Source organism: Bufo bufo, chromosome 5 (assembly GCF_905171765.1).
Source record: "Bufo bufo chromosome 5, aBufBuf1.1, whole genome shotgun sequence".
Taxonomy (NCBI): Eukaryota; Metazoa; Chordata; class Amphibia; order Anura; family Bufonidae; genus Bufo; species Bufo bufo.
The window spans coordinates 97,961,894-97,981,477 of record NC_053393.1 but is presented as its reverse complement, the minus strand read 5'-3'; the positions used below and the strand labels follow the sequence as shown (position 1 = coordinate 97,981,477).

General features: G+C 44.1%; 1 protein-coding gene across 2 annotated transcripts in view; it reads right to left on the bottom strand.

The window, feature by feature from the left end:
* The window catches only part of LOC121001744, a 137,387-nt gene extending 118,445 nt beyond the window's left edge, over positions 1-18,942 (bottom strand). Inside the window, exon 1 of one of the 2 annotated variants that reach the window (XM_040432936.1) lies at positions 18,706-18,942. In XM_040432936.1, coding sequence (XP_040288870.1) covers positions 18,706-18,856 — 151 coding nt within the window. In that variant the 5' untranslated portion in view covers positions 18,857-18,942. The remainder of the gene's footprint in view (positions 1-18,705) is intronic. The other variant, XM_040432937.1, reaches the window with a different exon arrangement.
* Between the last annotated feature and the right edge of the window lie 642 nt (positions 18,943-19,584).

Sequence of the window (19,584 nt, the reverse complement as noted above, 5' to 3'; positions counted from 1 at the left end):
TGTATGGGGGGCCACAAGGAGACGTTACACTGTATGGGGGCCACAAGGAGTCGTTACACTGTATGGGGGCAGCCTCAAGGAGACGTTACACTGTATGGGGGCCACAAGGAGACGTTATACTGTATGGGGACAGCCACAAGGAGACGTTACACTGTATGGGGGTAGCCACAAGGAGACGTTATACTGTATGGGGGCAGCCACAAGGAGACGTTATACTGTATGGGGGCAGCCACAAGGAGATGTTATACTGTATGGGGGCAGCCACAAGGAGACGTTATACTGTATGGGGGCAGCCACAAGGAGATGTTATACTGTATGGGGGGCCACAAGGAGACGTTATACTGTATGGGGGCAGCCACAACGTCTCCTTGTGGCTGCCCCCATACAGTATAACGTCTCCTTGTGGCTGCCCCCATACAGTATAACGTCTCCTTGTGGCTGCCCCCATACAGTATAACGTCTCCTTGTGGCTGCCCCCATACAGTATAACGTCTCCTTGTGGCTGCCCCCATACAGTATAACGTCTCCTTGTGGCTGCCCCCATACAGTATAACGTCTCCTTGTGGCTGCCCCCATACAGTATAACGTCTCCTTGTGGCAGCCCCCATACAGTGTAACGTCTCCTTGTGGCCCCCATACAGTGTAACGTATCCTTGTGGCTGCCCCCATACAGTATAACGTCTCTTTGTGGCTGCCCCCATACAGTATAACGTCTCCTTGTGGCTGCCCCCATACAGTATAACGTCACCTTGTGGCTGCCCCAATACAGTATAACGTCTCCTTGTGGCCCCCATACAGTGTAACGTCTCCTTGAGGCTGCCCCCATACAGTGTAACGTCTCCTTGTGGCCCCCATACAGTGTAACGTATCCTTGTGGCCCCCCATACAGTATAACGTCTCCTTGAGGCTGCTCCCATACAGTGTAACGTCTCCTTGAGGCTGCCCCCATACAGTGTAACGTCTCCTTGTGGCCACCATACAGTATAACGTCTCCTTGCGGCTGCCCCCATACAGTATAACGTCTCCTTGTGGCTGCCCCCATACAGTATAATGTCTCCTTGTGGCCCCCCATACAGTATAACGTCTCCTTGTGTTTTTTTCTTTAAAACGGGTATTTATCGCGATAAATTCTTTTATATCGTTATCGTCTGAATATTTTTGATATCGTCCAACCCTAGTCTGAATATACTCCATTGACTACAACCCTCTGTTGTCTGTCCCTCAGCCACTGCCTAATCCATTCAACAATATGGGAGTCTACGTACAGCCTTATTCTACATAATTAAAAAACTAATCTTTATTTCATGATGGAATAACCTTTGGATGGTAATATATTTTCCTCAAAGAGCATTTTATATAAATAAATCAAAAAAATCTGATTGAAATCAAAAAAATCCGATCCTACAGCATAGGAGAAAGAGACGCCTGGAGGTTCCCCTGGGTGGAGCCTAACTATGAAGATACCGGAGGCTATAACCGGAGAACGGAGCGGCGCCCGGGGATGATAGTAAGTGCAGGGAGATCCCTGGGCGCCGCTCTACACGTCTGTATAGTTAGTTTAGATGTTTTATTCTGGTGAAAGGTCCTCTTTAAGGTTGTAACACTAATTATGTATTACATGAAATAGCTGTGAATAATCATGTATCTGATGTGATATTAGATAATATTTTGCTAAATTATGCATTTGATTCACTTGTAACACTTGTCACTTTATTAACTATCATGACTATGATCTTTTTATGAATATTTGGATGTTTTAAACACTGATTTCTGTACAAGAATTATGTTGATGTATTAATTGGGCTGATTGGTACACCTTCATATGTATGCTGTGCACTTTTTATCAATGCTTGAGAAAGGCTCATGTATGAGCCGAAACGTCGCTTATTGCCTCCACATGGGTGAATAAAACACAACTGTTTTACTGAAGAACCGTCTGGAGTGCAGTCCGATTTTTTTATTATATATTTTTTTTTTTATATATACAGTACAGACCAAAAGTTTGGACACACCTTCTCATTCAAAGAGTTTTCTTTATTTTCATGACTATGAAGGCATCAAAACTATGAATTAACACATGTGGAATTATATACATAACAAACAAGTGTGAAACAACTGAAAATATGTCATATTCTAGGTTCTTCAAAGTAGCCACCTTTTGCTTTGATTACTGCTTTGCACACTCTTGGCATTCTCTTGATGAGCTTCAAGAAGTAGTCCCCTGAAATGGTCTTCCAACTGTCTTGAAGGAGTTCCCAGAGATGCTTAGCACTTGTTGGCGCTTTTGCCTTCACTCTGCGGTCCAGCTCACCCCAAACCATCTCGATTGGGTTCAGGTCCGGTGACTGTGGAGGCCAGGTCATCTGGCGCAGCACCCCATCACTCTCCTTCATGGTCAAATAGCCCTTACTTTCAAAGTTTTCCCAATTTTTCGGCTGACTGACTGACCTTAATTTCTTAAAGTAATGATGGCCACTCGTTTTTCTTTACTTAGCTGCTTTTTTCTTGCCATAATGCAAATTCTAACAGTCTATTCAGTAGGACTATCAGCTGTGTATCCACCTGACTTCTCCTCAACGCCACTGATGGTCCCAACCCCATTTATAAGGCAAGAAATCCCACTAATTAAACCTGACAGGGCACACCTGTGAAGTGAAAACCATTTCAGGGGACTACCTCTTGAAGCTCATCAAGAGAATGCCAAGAGTGTGCAAAGCAGTAATCAAAGCAAAAGGTGGCTACTTTGAAGAACCTAGAATATGACATATTTTCAGTTGTTTCACACTTGTTTGTTATGTATATAATTCCACATGTGTTAATTCATAGTTTTGATGCCTTCAGTGTGAATCTACAATTTTCATAGTCATGAAAATAAAGAAAACTCTTTGAATGAGAAGGTGTGTCCAAACTTTTGGTCTGTACTGTATATTTTTTATTTTTTTGCGAGTCTGTGGCCGTGACCGGCTAAAGTCTAACCGAGGATATCATAAACACGTGATAGACTTGTCCAACAGACAGACTTGCCATAACCAACTTGGTAAGTGGAATGTGAGTACGCACCCACAATGCTACTGTACCTAGCAACTGCTTCCTTGCTGATGTAGTGACTGAACGTACCTAAACATGTAAAACTGAGTATTAGCAACTGTACAAAACCCCCTAGTCTTAAAATCTACTCCCATGATGCATAATAGCTTACTTTGGCCCTGATGCCAAACGTGTCTACTAAGTATAGCTGCGTCTGCTGGTACGAAGCCGTGCAGCGGGTGGAGAGAAGGAGCCACGAACCTATGGACGCATATATGAAAGAAAAACCTGTAGACAATTGACCCAATAATTGATAAGTAACACACTGCTTGAGATGAACTCACTAGTTCATGAATCAGAAAAAAGAATGCAACCAAGGTCCCTCTGCGGCCAGACATAAGCCTGATGGGACTGAATATAGCCTATGTACTGCCCCGTCCTATGACGTTAAACAATACCGGATATACATATAAAACACTCCTAATCATTCTTAACCCCCCTTCTTTTTTTTTTTTTTGTAACACCTCTTTCTCCTTTTTTTTTTTCTTTCCCTATTTAACCACTGTAATACTGCACAACCATAACCAGGATGTATCAAGACATGACAGGCAAATGTGAGCTGTAATACCACTGGTGACCAGAAGATGGCATGCTGGGACAACCTAAGGCAGCAGAGCGCGGCTCTGAACACATGGAAGCCGGCTCTGCCGCCCGCAGAGACGTGCAGGTAACCACATGCGTTGTGATGGTGCCGATCCCTCCTCCCCTGCCCAGAACTGAAGCCGCAAGGCCCCGATCTTACCGCTGGAAGAAGTGAACGCTGGGATGTAGACACTGATAAAAAGGCAGAGACCGTATACTCACGTGCGTACCGGCGCCCGGAAGTGACGCAGAAACGAGCCGCCGGTAAGGTGAGGAGGAGGCTGCGGCTTATAAGCAGTATAGCCCCGCCTCCCCTCACACAAATGCGGCAAATAGCCATTTGCCTATAACAAAACGACTAACACAAAATAAGGAACTAATTATTATAATTTATTTTGGTGTCAGTTTGCATATTTAAAGAATAAGGAGCTATAGTTTAAAAAATATATATATTTAAATTGCTTTGTGCAGTTTTCCCCCCAAAAAACTAAAAAATAAATTATAAGGCCCTATCTGTCAAGTGAAAAATTGTTGCAAAAATTATTTTGGTAGTCCCAACACATAAAAAAGTTACAACCGTTCGAACCACCAGGTGCACAAAAACACACAAAAAAGTGTCTTTTCAGGCCTGCTTATTAAAGTGTTAACCAATAAGCGCTTTCCCCACTAGTAAGAGAAAGTGCTTACTGGTTATTGCAGGGCGCCTGTAACTGGCAGGAGGCGGTAATAACCAGGGAGCACGGCCTCTGCAGTGAGGGAAATCACTGATTTATGAACAAGTTCCTGCAGCGTGGCCCCTGAACCAGAAGATGCATACTTACCTGCTCCATGCCGCCCTGCCCCCGCTGCCTCCCTGCTCCATGCCGCCCTGCCCCTGCTGCCTCCATCTTCCGGTTCCTGCACTTTTACACCTGTCCGTGCATGTCCATGGTCACATACACTGCTCCAGTCAATGACTGGCTGCAGCAGTGACACTCTGCTTGTGGCCACATCACCGCTGAAGCCAGTGATTGGCTGCAGAGGTAAATGTGACCATGGCCATGCACTGACAGGTGTAATTAGCGCCGGGAGCAGGTAAGTATAACTCTTCGGTTTAAGGGGCCATGCTGCAAGAACTTGTTAAAAATTCATTTTTACTGGGAAATCCCTTTAAACCAGGGTGAATTAGCCATAGATCTCACAGGGAAATTTCCCAGGGGGCCGCCTGGGCCCACCTCACGGCCAGCCAGCGAGAGTTTTTGGGGATGTATTTTGTGCTCATGGGGGCAGTATTGTGTGATGAACTGTGGGGCAGTATAATGTGCCACAATATGGTATTGCTGGCCCGGACTTCCATCAATTAGTACCCGACTACAAAACGGGGCCAGCAGCGAGATATTCAGGTCAATTACTGGAAACACGTCTTAATAGGGACACTCACTCATGATAACTGGCGGTATAATCGTGCCGCACATCTCTCTGTGTGATCAGGGATGCGCTACTGATAGTCAATATAACTAAATGAAGGAGGAATGACTGATAGCGATCATTCCTCCACAGTCACTTTACATCGGCCTGTGTACATTGCGGCCCCTTGAAATAGAGCGATGTGACAATAGGGCTCTCAGACCAAAAAAGGTTGTGCACCCCTGCTCTATAGGGATAGTGCATTTTGAAAGCAATCAAAATATTGCAAGTTATAGTCCCCTTGTGGGAATATTAAAGGGATTCTGTCACCTCGTTTTAGGTTATAGAGATGCGGACATGCATGGCTAGATCGCCGCTAGCATGTCCGCAATATATACCTGTCCTATAGGGCTGTGTCCTTTTATTGTGTTTTAAAAATAGATTTTAGAGATATGTAAATGACCCTTGTAAGGTGCCCAAGGGGCCGTACGAACCTTCCTGTTGCCCAGCCACGCCCCCCTGTGAAGGAGGCCAGCACCGCCTGCGTCCTCCGAATCTCCTCCTTTCGTCACAGTTAGATTGCCGTAATCTCACGATGCGCGAGCTCGCACATGTGCAGTTCCTTCCCTGAGGCTGATGCCAGCACAGGGAAGGAACACTATACCGGCACTGCGCATGCGAGAGCTTGCGCATCGCGAGATTACGGCAATCTAACTATGAAGAAAGGAGGAGATTTGGAGGACGCAGGCGGTGCTGGCCTCCTTCACAGGGGGGCGTGGCTGGGCACCAAGAAGGTTCGTACGGCCCCTTGGGCACCTTATAAGGCTCATTTACATATCTCTAAAATCTATTTTTAAAACACAATAAAAGGACACAGCCCTATAGGACAGGTATATTGCGGACATGCTAGCGGGGATCTAGTCGTGCATGTCCGCAGCTCTATAACCTAAAACGAGGTGACAGAATCCCTTTAAGTGGTAAAACAAAAATTAAAATAAAAAAAATTAAAAAAACTAAATTCTAATTTAAAAAAAAACATGTTTTTCCATTGAAAATACAATTTTCAATGAAAAAATAGCAAAAATAAAATCTTCCCCAAATGTATGGCATAACCGCATCCGTAACTATTTGAACTACACAAATATCATGTATATTAACCCCTACAGTGAACGCCATGAAAAAAAAATGGCAGAATTACTAATTTATTCTTAGTTGCCACTGAAAAAACTTAATACCAAGCGATCAAAAAGCGTAATTTACCCCAAAATGATACCAATGAAAAATACAAAGTGTCCCACAAAAATTAAGCCCTCACACAACTCCATAGAAAGAAAAATAAAAAAAAAGCTATGGTTCTTGGGAAGCGGCAATGCAAAAAGATTTTCTTCCTTTTTAAAAAACGGGGTTTTATTGCACAAAAGTAGTAAAGCATAAAAAAAAACTATATGTATTTGGTATTGCTGTAATCAAAGAATAAATATTGTAAGGGATCACTCTCTCTCAGGGGGTTGCAGTCACAGACTTTCACAGACAACCGGATTTAATGTCCAAACTGGTGCTTTATTCTGGCACTTCAGCACCCACACAAACATAAGCATCAAAAATGAAACAAACACCTGACCGTCTGGGCTCTAACTAATACACAATAGTTTCCCTGACACACCTCAATGAACAGGGTCTCAGGCTCCAAGCCTTAGCAGGTCTGCTCATCAGACACCAGTCCATACGGGAAGAGATCAGGCTTCACATAGCCTCGTGGCCCCTCAGCCACATACGGCCCAGCAGCCTCCAGGCTGTGACCACACCAGCACCCTTGGGGGGTAGATGGTCCAGAAGTCCTCCCGACTGTACGACTCTCTTTCTGTAGGGGCTCCACAAAGTTCATGCTTTTACAAAGTCTTGTGGCCCCTCAGCCCTCCTGGCTGAGACCACACAGAGCCTCTGTAGGCCTCTGTTTCGAAGTTTTCTCTCTCCAGACTGACACACAGAGGGTTGGTTTTATCTCTCCTTGATTACAGCAGGCCTCACCTGCGATGACCTCAGGTAAAAGACAATACCCGGACTGGAAGGGTGTGGACTGGCAGATCCCACTACCAAACCTATCCACCAGTCCAAATGAAATCCAGCCCAGAACAAAATATAAACAAAACTGATTTTCTGGATTTTATTTATGCTTGTTATATTTTTAATTTTGTGAGTATAATAAATGAATTTTTATAATCGCTCACCTAAAGTGCTTCACTATCCTCCGCTTTTCTCTGGCTTATGAGAAAACATTTTGAAAAAACAAAAATAGGGGTGGGGAGGAGGTATAGGAGAGGCGCCAAAAACCGAGCAAAAATGCACTAAAAGTTTTTTATCATGGTGCTAGAGTGCTAGCATATTATGCATATAGGTCAAAAGCTTCTATATATAAAAAAACATAAAGTAAAATAATAATAATAATTGTTAAAAAAAACAACAATTTTTTAATTGAAATAAAATTGTAGAAATAAATGAGGTCCCTGCTGTGGTGAGCACAGAGGGTTTAAGGTGGAGGTTAAAAACCAAGGTTAAAAGAAAGGAATAAAATGGATGAATAAACATCCAGTGAGGCACTTACTTCACTGGGGGGTCGTCAGCAGGATAAGCATAAAACACCTGTGACGATTCCCCCCTGGCCAGGATCGTGTGTAGAGTCTTAGTGAATGATGGCAGCAAAGCGGTGTGCTTCTGATCAATTCACCTTTAATATGTAAGAAAAAGGGGCAGTAACGTTTTAAAATCTATCTTTTATTCGGACGATTAAGAACTAAGATGGTGAGCCCCTACTAGACAAACCACATAACAATGACGAACAATAGTAAGGTCACTTTAGGTCAGGTCCATTTAGGCCCAGGGATGGGAGCAAAAATGGAGGTGACCAAGATACATATACACTATTGAAAGGCCCTGGGTGGTGTACCCAAGGTCTACTAGTATGCCAATAGGCAGAAAAAACAGGGTGGGTCTTACCGGTAAGGATGCCCTGGTCGTATGGTCCACTGTTCAAAACAGGTGTCTTTGAACCTGGTTGCGACCGTCAGTCGGTTGGGTCTTGATGGCTGAGGGCAACAGGGAAAAATCTAACCCTGTAACTGCCCTACTTGGCCTGTTGTACCCTAACCACCTAACACGAGGTCCTGGCCCCGCAAGGGGTGGCCCCGTCCGGAACCTGACCCTGAAACATGCACCCTAGATGGCCCTGTGAAAAGAGGGAAAAGGCCAAAGAGGGGCTAAGACTATCAGGATGGTACGGTGTATAAAGGGAAAGAAAAAGTCCTTAAGAACTATTGTAAGGATTTGTTCATAATCCCATGGACAGATATGGGGATATATTCATGGTCCCTACGCGTTTCATTGATGAATATATAACACCTTATGATAGATACAGTTCATCTACTTCTACACGACCCCCTAATTCATCAGGGGACAGGGGTAATGGAGAGAGGAAAAGTACCCCACTCCTGTGTCGGCCGTAGGATGTTAGCGGACAGAGGGGAGGGGGAAGGAACAGAGATTATACCAGCTTGAGTGGACGTATACAGTCCAAGTCAGCACAAGTACCTATAGAAGGGAAAACATAGAGAAAAGCCCACTCAGGTACAAAGTATAACCATAATTTCAGCAGCTGGCATATTAGAAGCAAGTTACTTACTGTGTCTCACGTGGAATGCGTATGGCCTATACCAAGGAGGATTGCAGGGCAGCTAGATACACTGCCTGTCTGCCGGCGTCTGTTAGCGCCAGTGGTGTGCGCTCAGGGGTTTAAATGTGCAGAGGGGGCTGGCCGTGCGTCTGTTTAGGGGGCGTGGCCGCCGCGCACGCTTAGGCTTGTATATTGCATGACGCGGTCGGCCACCTCCCATTGCACATGCGCACTGGCAGGAGGGGGCGGCCATTCGCGACGCTCGGCAACTGCAGCGTTACAGAATCAGGGGGCGTGGTCGAAACGGAACGCCACGCCCGCCGTCCGATGGGAACAGCGAAGGTGGGAGGAGTCACTGGTAAAACAAAGTGACACCTACTACCAACCCTGCGCTGGTGTTGGGGATGGAATTATACATCAACCCCTGTGTGGGACCTAAGGGGGGCATTTATGGCAGGTTAACTATCAGGTCTGGACGGAGTGCCATGACACTACAAATGAGCGATAATGTTTACAACTTATATGTGGATTTACTTAAATACACCGCTCAAATCTGGCAGTGCAATCATGACTAAAATCCGCATATATAGCAACATAGTGGAAGTGAGCAAACCCGAGGTGATATAAGCCTGAGACGGGTATAGGGCTATACCAGTCGTCTCGGATCAGGTCCCAGGGACAGGTGACGGTTATTCTCTCTCCATTACCCCTGTCCCCTGATGAATTAGGGGGTCGTGTAGAAGTAGATGAACTGTATCTATCATAAGGTGTTATATATTCATCAATGAAACGCGTAGGGACCATGAATATATCCCCATATCTGTCCTTGGGATTATGAACAAATCCTTGCAATAGTTCTTAAGGACTTTTTCTTTCCCTTTATACACCGTACCATCCTGATAGTCTTAGCCCCTCTTTGGCCTTTTCCCTCTTTTCACAGGGCCATCTAGGGTGCATGTTTCAGGGTCAGGTTCCGGACGGGGCCACCCCTTGCGGGGCCAGGACCTCGTGTTAGGTGGTTAGGGTACAACAGGCCAAGTAGGGCAGTTACAGGGTTAGATTTTTCCCTGTTGCCCTCAGCCATCAAGACCCAACCGACTGACGGTCGCAACCAGGTTCAAAGACACCTGTTTTGAACAGTGGACCATACGACCAGGGCATCCTTACCGGTAAGACCCACCCTGTTTTTTCTGCCTATTGGCATACTAGTAGACCTTGGGTACACCACCCAGGGCCTTTCAATAGTGTATATGTATCTTGGTCACCTCCATTTTTGCTCCCATCCCTGGGCCTAAATGGACCTGACCTAAAGTGACCTTACTATTGTTCGTCATTGTTATGTGGTTTGTCTAGTAGGGGCTCACCATCTTAGTTCTTAATCATCCGAATAAAAGATAGATTTTAAAACGTTACTGCCCCTTTTTCTTACATATTTGCTTTACAGAGCAGTACACTTGAGAGAGGTGTTTCTGAACCTTCTCTCTCCAGGGACCACCCTCCTTCCTTTCAATTCACCTTTAATAGCAGATAAGTGGCTCAACGCGTTTCGGGGATCAATGTTTCCCCTTCATCAGGAGCAAGTGGCACTACTTAGACTTCAGTCACCACCACTGTCGGCGCCTACTGTCAGACACAAGGGGATTTTATTTCTCTCTAGATCCTTTAGTGTCTGAATAAACTTCCTCCTTTTTTCCTTCTTCTTTTCATTTATGAGAAAACAGGGATCTATGAGAAAATCAAGGAATACCAAAGAAGGTGTTTTCTGAAGCCTATGGAGCTGTAGTGACACAAGTGGTGATGAATACGCACACTGTGAATGGAATCTTGTGAGTATATTATCTGCTTGCGGTTGGAAAACACAGTGGCAGTACTTCACCATATGGAGTTTATATTTGCACCCTGCAGGCACTTGTAGATTCCGAGGAGGATTTTGTTACATCTGATGAACCTGGTGAAAACCCAGTTTTTTCCTTTAAGTCCGAGGAGAGAAGTTTGTAAAAGAGAGGAAAAGAAAAGTAATATTCTCTTGGCAGCGCAGTCTCTTTTTGAGTCAACGATACATCTGTCACTGCATAAGCAAGCAAGTATAAAGGTCGCCATTCTGGCCAGGGTGCCGGAGGAGCCAATTCTTTCCACTGTATGAGTGTCAGCGTCTCTTCAAAAATACATATTAGGGGGATGAGGGACATCTGCAGCATGAACGGCATGAGCCGCCAGTGCCCAATCTGGAAACAACACATGCTCCCTGCTGAGAGGATTCACGGCTTTACGATGCTCGCACATAAGCTCGAGCAGGTACAATGTTGAATACTAGCTAGTTGAAACATTGCAGATTAAGCGGTGTATCTGCATACTATTCTGGCACTGCAAGTCCAGGAAAGCGTTCCTCACCACACGAGAATGGCTGAAAATACTTTGCCAGCACCTTGAGCAAGCCAGTGCATTTTTTAAAAGGCCATGCAGGGAGCATATGTTATTTCCCCCAGGTTCAGGGTGGGCCAGGATGTTGCTCTAATTGTCGCTGATCACCTTGCCCAGTTGGAGCCGGTGAGGTGACAGCCAGCTGGCTGTCTGCAGCCCAAACGGTGAGGGCTCTCACAAAAGTTGTCAACAGGGAGAATCTCTTAACTATCTGCCATAGGGGTGGGGTTTTCTTACCACTTTTTAGGAAAAAGGAAGGCAACCCACTAGGAAGGGACAGTAATGACTGAGAGGAGTCCACTGAAAGCCTTCTTTGGGGCTGCAAGTAGCAGGAGAAATGATGCCACTTCTGTCTCCATGGCACAGTCTCGGACTCTGAAGTCACCTCCATATCATCCTACTGCAACTGAGAGGAGGAGTGAGCCATCCAGTCCACAATCTCCTCCTCTTTCTCCTCAACTATAATGTTGAGCCTTTCCAAAGCCAGCAGGGACAACTGCAGTCTACCACTACTACTGTACTTCTGGCCGTATAGTTGCTGCTGCTATTATCCATATTCTAGCCCTGGGTCTTTCAATTGGAAATTTTTCGTTGCCTGGACATTTTTGGCCCTCTCAGATAATGTTGGGCACTACCCTGTGTATTGGTGTAGTAATCACATATATATGCTGCTTAATTAAACTGAACCCTACCAAAAAATATTAAATTGTAACCCGGTGAAGAAATAAATGAACGTGAACGGATGATTAAGGGCCAGGCCTCGCGCTCAATTTCATGTTAACACTGATACAACCACACGTATATATGCTGGTTTAATTAAATTGAACAAGTCCCAAAATAATATATAATTTCAACCGTGTGGAAACTAAATATACATAAACAGACAATTGAGGTCTGATCCTTAATATCTGGTTAATGCTCCCAGGTAAATTATTACCCTGGCCTGTGTACTGGTGTACTGATCACCTATATGCTGGTTTAATTACATTGAACAAGTCCCAAAAAATAAAAATTTCAACTGTGTGGAAACTGAATAAATGGAAACGGACGATTGAGCCTAAATGCTCAATTTCACGTTAACACTCACAGGTAGATTGCTGCTATACCTGCAGTAATCACCTATATATGCTGCTTAATTAAACTGAACCCCACAAAAAAAAAAATATATGAAATTGCAACAGTGTGGAAAAATAAATGAACGTTAACGGATGATTAAGGGGCAGGGCTCACGCTCAATTTCACATCAATTCTCACAGGCATATTGCTGCTATACCTTGTGTATTTCTGCAGTAATTACATAAATATGCTGGTTAATTAAATTAAACAAGTCCCCATAAAATATATTATTCATTTCCAGCTATGTAAAAACTGAATATATGGAAACGGATGATTGAGGCCTGACCCTAAATATCACCTTAACACCCCCAGGTAAATTGTGACCCTAGCCTGTGTACTGGTGTACTGATCATCTATATGTTAGTTTATTTAAAGGGATTCTGTCACCAGGTTTCACCCCTGTCAGCTAAACATATGCTGATGTTCAGGGCCTCATCACAATTCCTAATGTGGGCTTATAAATGTGATCTGTAGCCTTATTTTGCTAAAAAAAACTGCTTTTACTAACCTGTCACTCAAAGAAATAAGGTGCCCAAGGGGATGTCAAACGATGCAAGGTGCCCGCCGCACCCACCGCCGTTCGTGCCCAGCGCCGCCTTTCCAGACTTCTGCGCCGCCTCCTAATCCTCTGTGCCGCCTCTCGCTCTCCCTCCCCCTGCTGTAAGATCTCGCGCGTGCGCACAGGGCTCTGCCTGATACGCCCGTGCGGACTTCTCCATTTGGCTTCTTACAGCGAAGTGTGCATGCGCCGGCACTTCGCTCAACCCCCTGTATGACCTACACTCTGGCGCCAGCCTCTCAGAGCCCTGTGCGCACACACGAGATCTTACAGCAGGAGGAGGGGGGAGGGAGGGAGAGCGAGAGGCGGCACAGAGGATTAGGAGGCGGCACAGAAGTCTGGAAAGGCGGCGCTGGGCACGAACGGTGGTGGGTGCGGCGGGCACCTTGCATCGCTTGACATCCCCTTGGGCACCTTATTTCTTTGAGTGACAGGTTAGTAAAAGCTGTTTTTTAGCAAAATAAGGCTACAGATCACATTTATAAGCCCACATTAGGAATCGTGATGAGGCCCTGAACATCAGCATATGTTTAGCTGACAGGGGTGAAACCTGGTGACAGAATCCCTTTAAATTGAACAAGTCACAATAAATTACATTTCAAATGTGTGGAAACTGAATAAATGTAAACGGACAATTGAGTCTTGACGCCCAATTTCACGTTAACACTCACAGGTAGATTGCTGCCCTACTCTGTGTATTGTTGCAGTAATCATGTATATATGCTGGTTAATTAGATTGAACAATCCCCCAAAAAGTAAATAATTAAATTACAACCGTGTGCAAATGGACGATTGAGGCTTGTCACTCAATTTCACAATAACACTCACAAGTAGATTGCTGCACTACTCTGTTCATTGCTGCAGTAATCATGTATATATGCTGGTTAATTAAATTGAACAATCAAAAAAAAATATTACAACCGTGTGAAAATGGATTTCATGGAAATGAACAATTGAGGCTTGATGCTCAATTTCATGTTAACGCTCACAGGTAGATTTCTTCAGTAATCACATATATGCAGGTTAAAAAAAAAAATTCATTCCAACTGAGGGGAAATGGAATTCATTAAAACAGATGATTGAGGCTCAATTTCACATTAACACACACAGGTAGATTTCTGCCCTAGCCTGTGTATTGGTAAACTGATCACCTATATGCTGGTTAAATTAAACTGAACAAATCCCCAAAAATCAACCGTGTGAAATAAATGTAAACGGATGATTGAGGCGTGATGCTCAATTTCACGTTAACACGTTGCTGCTATACCTTGTGTATCGCTGCAGTAATCACGTTTATTCATGAATGGTTGTTCTAAACAGCTCCATAAACTTGAGCGTGGTACTGTAATAGCATGCCACTGTTGCAACTGGTCAGCTGAAATGTCTTCGTTCCAAAATATTCCACTATCAACTTTGAGCAATGTTAATTACAAAGTAGAAGTAGGAACCACAGAAACTCAGCCACGAAATGGCAGAACAGGTAAAGTTACAAAGCAAAGTTGCTGAGTGCAGAGGCACATAGTACATAATAATCGCCAAAACTCTGCTGGCTCAAGAATTACAGATTTGAAAACCTCCCCTGGCATTAATATCTGCATAAAAACAGTTCCAGGAGCTTCATGGCATGAGTTTCCATGTCTAAGCAGTTACAAGCATCTGCAAGAACAATGCCAAGTGTTGGAGTGGTGTAATGCATGCCACCACTGTTACATGACTGCATTGCTCCAATTTTAAAGTTTGGAGGAGGAGGGATAATGCTATAAGGTTGTGTTTCAGGGGTAGGCCTATGGACCTTAGTTCCATTGAAGAAAAATCTTAATGCTTCAGCATGCCAAGACATTTTAAACAATTGTATACTTCCAAGTTTGTGGGGACAGTTATAGGAGGGCCCCTTTCTGTTCCTGCATGACTGTGCCCCAGAGCATGTAGCAAGGGCAATAAAGACATGGTTGAATATAACTGGTCTGCATAGAGCCCTGACCTCAACCACATAGAACAATGTTAGGATGAACTTATGGGTTAGGGCTCATGCACACAACCGTATGTATTTTGCGGTCTGCAAAAAACAGATCCGCCAAAAATACGGGTGACGTCCATGTGCATTCTGTATTTTGGGGAACGGAATAGCTGGCCCCTAATAAAACCGTACAATCCTTGTCCGTAATGCGGACAATAATAGGACATGTTTTATTTTTCGGCGGAACGGAAATACGGAAACGGAATGCACACGGAGTAACTTACACAGAAAGAAAATACGTTTGTGTGCATTAGCCCTTATTGTGTGAAAGATCCATTTTTCCTGCATATCTATACACCAATACTATTCATTTGCACAATAGTGTAAAACATATCTGAATATAAATATTTCTAATATCCAAATTTCATCAAATAATAATATACAAGGTGGGCTATAATACACAGATAGCAACCAAACGTTTTCTGGATCAATATTATAAATGTAATCTACAGTATACCGCAGATAAAAAAAAAGGACATTTAAGGAGCAAAGAGGGTCAGAGACATGAATCAAAAGCAGGGACTGTACCTCCAAAAGAGGGACATTTGGGAGGTCTGCTTACAATTCCCCTGTATTACACTATACACTGCACCCACATATCTACAATTCTCCTGTATTACACTATACACTGCACCCACATATCCACAGTTCTCCTGTATTACAATATCCACTGCACCCACATATCCACAATCCTCCTGTATTACAGTATACACTGCACCCACATATCTACAGTTCTCCTGTATTACAGTATACACTGCACCCACATATCCACAATTCTCCTGTATTACAGTATACACTGCACCCACATATCCACAATTCTCCTGTATTACAGTATACACTGCACCCACATATCCACAATTTTCCTGTATTACAGTATACACTGCACCCACATATCCACAATTCTCCTGTATTACAGTATACACTGCACCCACATATCCACAATTCTCCTGTATTACAGTATACACTGCACCCACATATCCACAATTCTCCTGTATTACAGTATACACTGCACCCACATATCCACAATTCTCCTGTATTACAGTATACACTGCACCCACATATCTACAGTTCTCCTGTATTACAGTATACACTGCACCCACATATCTACAATCCTCCCGTATTACAGTATACACTGCACCCACATATCTACAATCCTCCCGTATTACAGTATACACTGCACCCACATATCTACAATCCTCCCGTATTACAGTATACACTGCACCCACATATCTACAATTCTCCTCTATTACAGTATACACTGCACCCACATATCTACAATCCTTCTGTATTACAGTATACACTGCACCCACATATCTACAATCCTTCTGTATTACAGTATACACTGCACCCACATATCTACAATCCTCCCGTATTACAGTATACACTGCACCCACATATCTACAATCCTCCCGTATTACAGTATACACTGCACCCACATATCTACAATCCTCCCGTATTACAGTATAAACTGCACCCACATATCTACAATTCTCCTCTATTACAGTATACACTGCACCCACATATCTACAGTTCTCCTGTATTACACTATACACTGCACACACATATCTACAATCCTTCTGTATTACAGTATACACTGCACCCACATATCTACAATTCCCCTGTATTACACTATACACTGCACCCACATATCTACAATTCCCCTGTATTACACTATACACTGCACCCACATATCTACAATCCTTCTGTATTACAGTATACACTGCACCCACATATCCACAATTCCCCTGTATTACACTATACACTGCACCCACATATCTACAATCCTTCTGTATTACAGTATACACTGCACCCACATATCCACAATTCTCCTGTATTACACTATACACTGCACCCACATATCTACAATCCTTCTGTATTACAGTATACACTGCACCCACATATCCACAATTCTCCTGTATTACACTATACACTGCACCCACATATCTACAATCCTTCTGTATTACAGTATACACTGCACCCACATATCTACAATCCTTCTGTATTACAGTATACACTGCACCCACATATCCACAATTCTCCTGTATTACACTATACACTGCACCCACATATCTACAATCCTTCTGTATTACACTATACACTGCACCCACATAACTACAATCCTCCCGTATTACACTATACACTGCACCCACATATCTACAATCCTTCTGTATTACAGTATACACTGCGCCCACATATCTACAATTCCCCTGTATTACAGTATACACTGCACCCACATATCCACAATTCTCCTGTATTACAGTATACACTGCACCCACATATCTACAATCCTTCTGTATTACAGTATACACTGCACCCACATATCTACAGTTCTCCTGTATTACAGTATACACTGCACCCACATATCCACAATTCCCCTGTATTACAGTATACACTGCACCCACATATCCACAATTCTCCTGTATTACAGTATACACTGCACCCACATATTCACAATTCTCCTGTATTACAGTATACACTGCACCCACATATCCACAATTCCCCTGTATTACAGTATACACTGCACCCACATATCCACAATTCTCCTGTATTACAGTATACACTGCACCCACATATCTACAATCCTTCTGTATTACAGTATACACTGCACCCACATATCCACAATTCCCCTGTATTACAGTATACACTGCACCCACATATCCACAATTCCCCTGTATTACAGTATACACTGCACCCACATATCCACAATTCTCCTGTATTACAGTATACACTGCACCCACATATTCACAATTCTCCTGTATTACAGTATACACTGCACCCACATATCCACAATTCCCCTGTATTACAGTATACACTGCACCCACATATCCACAATTCTCCTGTATTACAGTATACACTGCACCCACATATCTACAATCCTTCTGTATTACAGTATACACTGCACCCACATATCCACAATTCCCCTGTATTACAGTATACACTGCACCCACATATCCACAATTCCCCTGTATTACAGTATACACTGCACCCACATATCCACAATTCTCCTGTATTACAGTATACACTGCACCCACATATCCACAATTCTCCTGTATTACAGTATACACTGCACCCACATATCTACAATCCTTCTGTATTACACTATACACTGCACCCACATATCTACAATCCTTCTGTAGTACAGTATACACTGCACCCACATATCTGCTGCACCCATGTATTACAGTATACACTGCACCCACATATCCACAATTCCCCTGTATTACAGTATACACTGCACCCACATATCCACAATTCTCCTGTATTACAGTATACACTGCACCCACATATCTACAGTTCTGTATCTCAGAATACACTGCACCCACATATCTGCTGCACCCATGTATGTCCACAGTCCTCTCACACTGCACATATAATCCAGTTCGTGCCTTCGCTTATTGCACAATATGGTAATAATCATTCTGAAATCTGATTTCCCAGCAACACTAATTGCTTCCAATAAAGAGCAGGAGGTAAAGTTTCGTTATGAAAATGTGGGAAATTCCCAGGTTTGCAAGGAATAAAAAGTCAGAGAGGAAGCAGAAGAGACTGTCACTGTGTCCGGACTGCACGAGGAGAAGGAGCGGCGGCAGAGACTGCCTACACCCGGGCACCACAAGCCACCGTCCCCGACCACTGCAGGGTCCAGACCTGGAGAAGATCTGAATGGGGTTGTTTCTGCTGCATGTACCATGTGGATATTTGCAAGGAGCAGTCATTTCTGCAACAACTCTTCCACCTGACACTAACCTAACAGAGGAGCCCTGAGGGCAATACCAGGGCACAACTACTTCCATGTGGGGAGCTCTATGCCCGGGCACCACAAGCCGGGAACTATGGAAACTCGCCTGGCACAGAGAGAAGGCTGCTTACCATTTACCATTGTCTGGGAGGTGGGTATATGAGCTGGTGGGTTGTAGTCATCTTGAGGTGTCTGGTAGAAGTGGCTGCCGCCCAGCACAGCCCATGTCAGGAGTCTGTGACTGCAGTCTGCAGCTGTGTGAGCGCCATGAGCGAATAGCATGACCAGGCAGACTCCATGTCCCTCCTACGGCTTCCCTCCTGAGCTTCCGTGTCTCCACTTTCAGTTTCTACTAACCTTGGAATGAATGGCCGCTGGTGTGTCCCGTGCAGGCTCGGGTGTGATTAGACTGTTAACTGCCTGTGTAGAGGAAGTCCTAAGTTCTAGGCTACCCTCTAAGGACCTTGTGCCTGCTCCTCAGGGATTCCTCCAGGGTCAAAGTGTGGGGCTACCACCTGTCATGGTTCCTTGGTGCCTGCGTTTGTAGCACCCCTCACCCATTCATCTGAATGCACACCCTGGTTAATGCAGACCTATTTTGTTAATCTACTTTCACACTGGCGTTTTGGCTTTCCGTTTGTGAGATCCGTTCAGGGCTCTCGCAAGCGGTCCAAAACGGATCAGTTTGCAATCTGAATGGAAAAGGATCCGCTCAGAATGCCTCAGTTCAGTCTCCGTTCTGCTTTGGAGACGGACCTTTTGGTGTCCCGTCTGATGAAACTGAGCCAAACGGATCCATCCTGACACACAATGTAAGTCAATGGGGACGGATCCGTTTTCACTGGCACAATAGAAAACGGATCCGTCCTCCATTGACTTTCAATAGTTATGTTAAAGATAATACAAACGGATCCGTTCTGAACGGATGCAGACGGTTGTATTATCTGAACGGATCCGCACAAAACGCGAGTGTGAAAGTAGCTTTATTTGCAGTCTAGAGTCCGCTCACA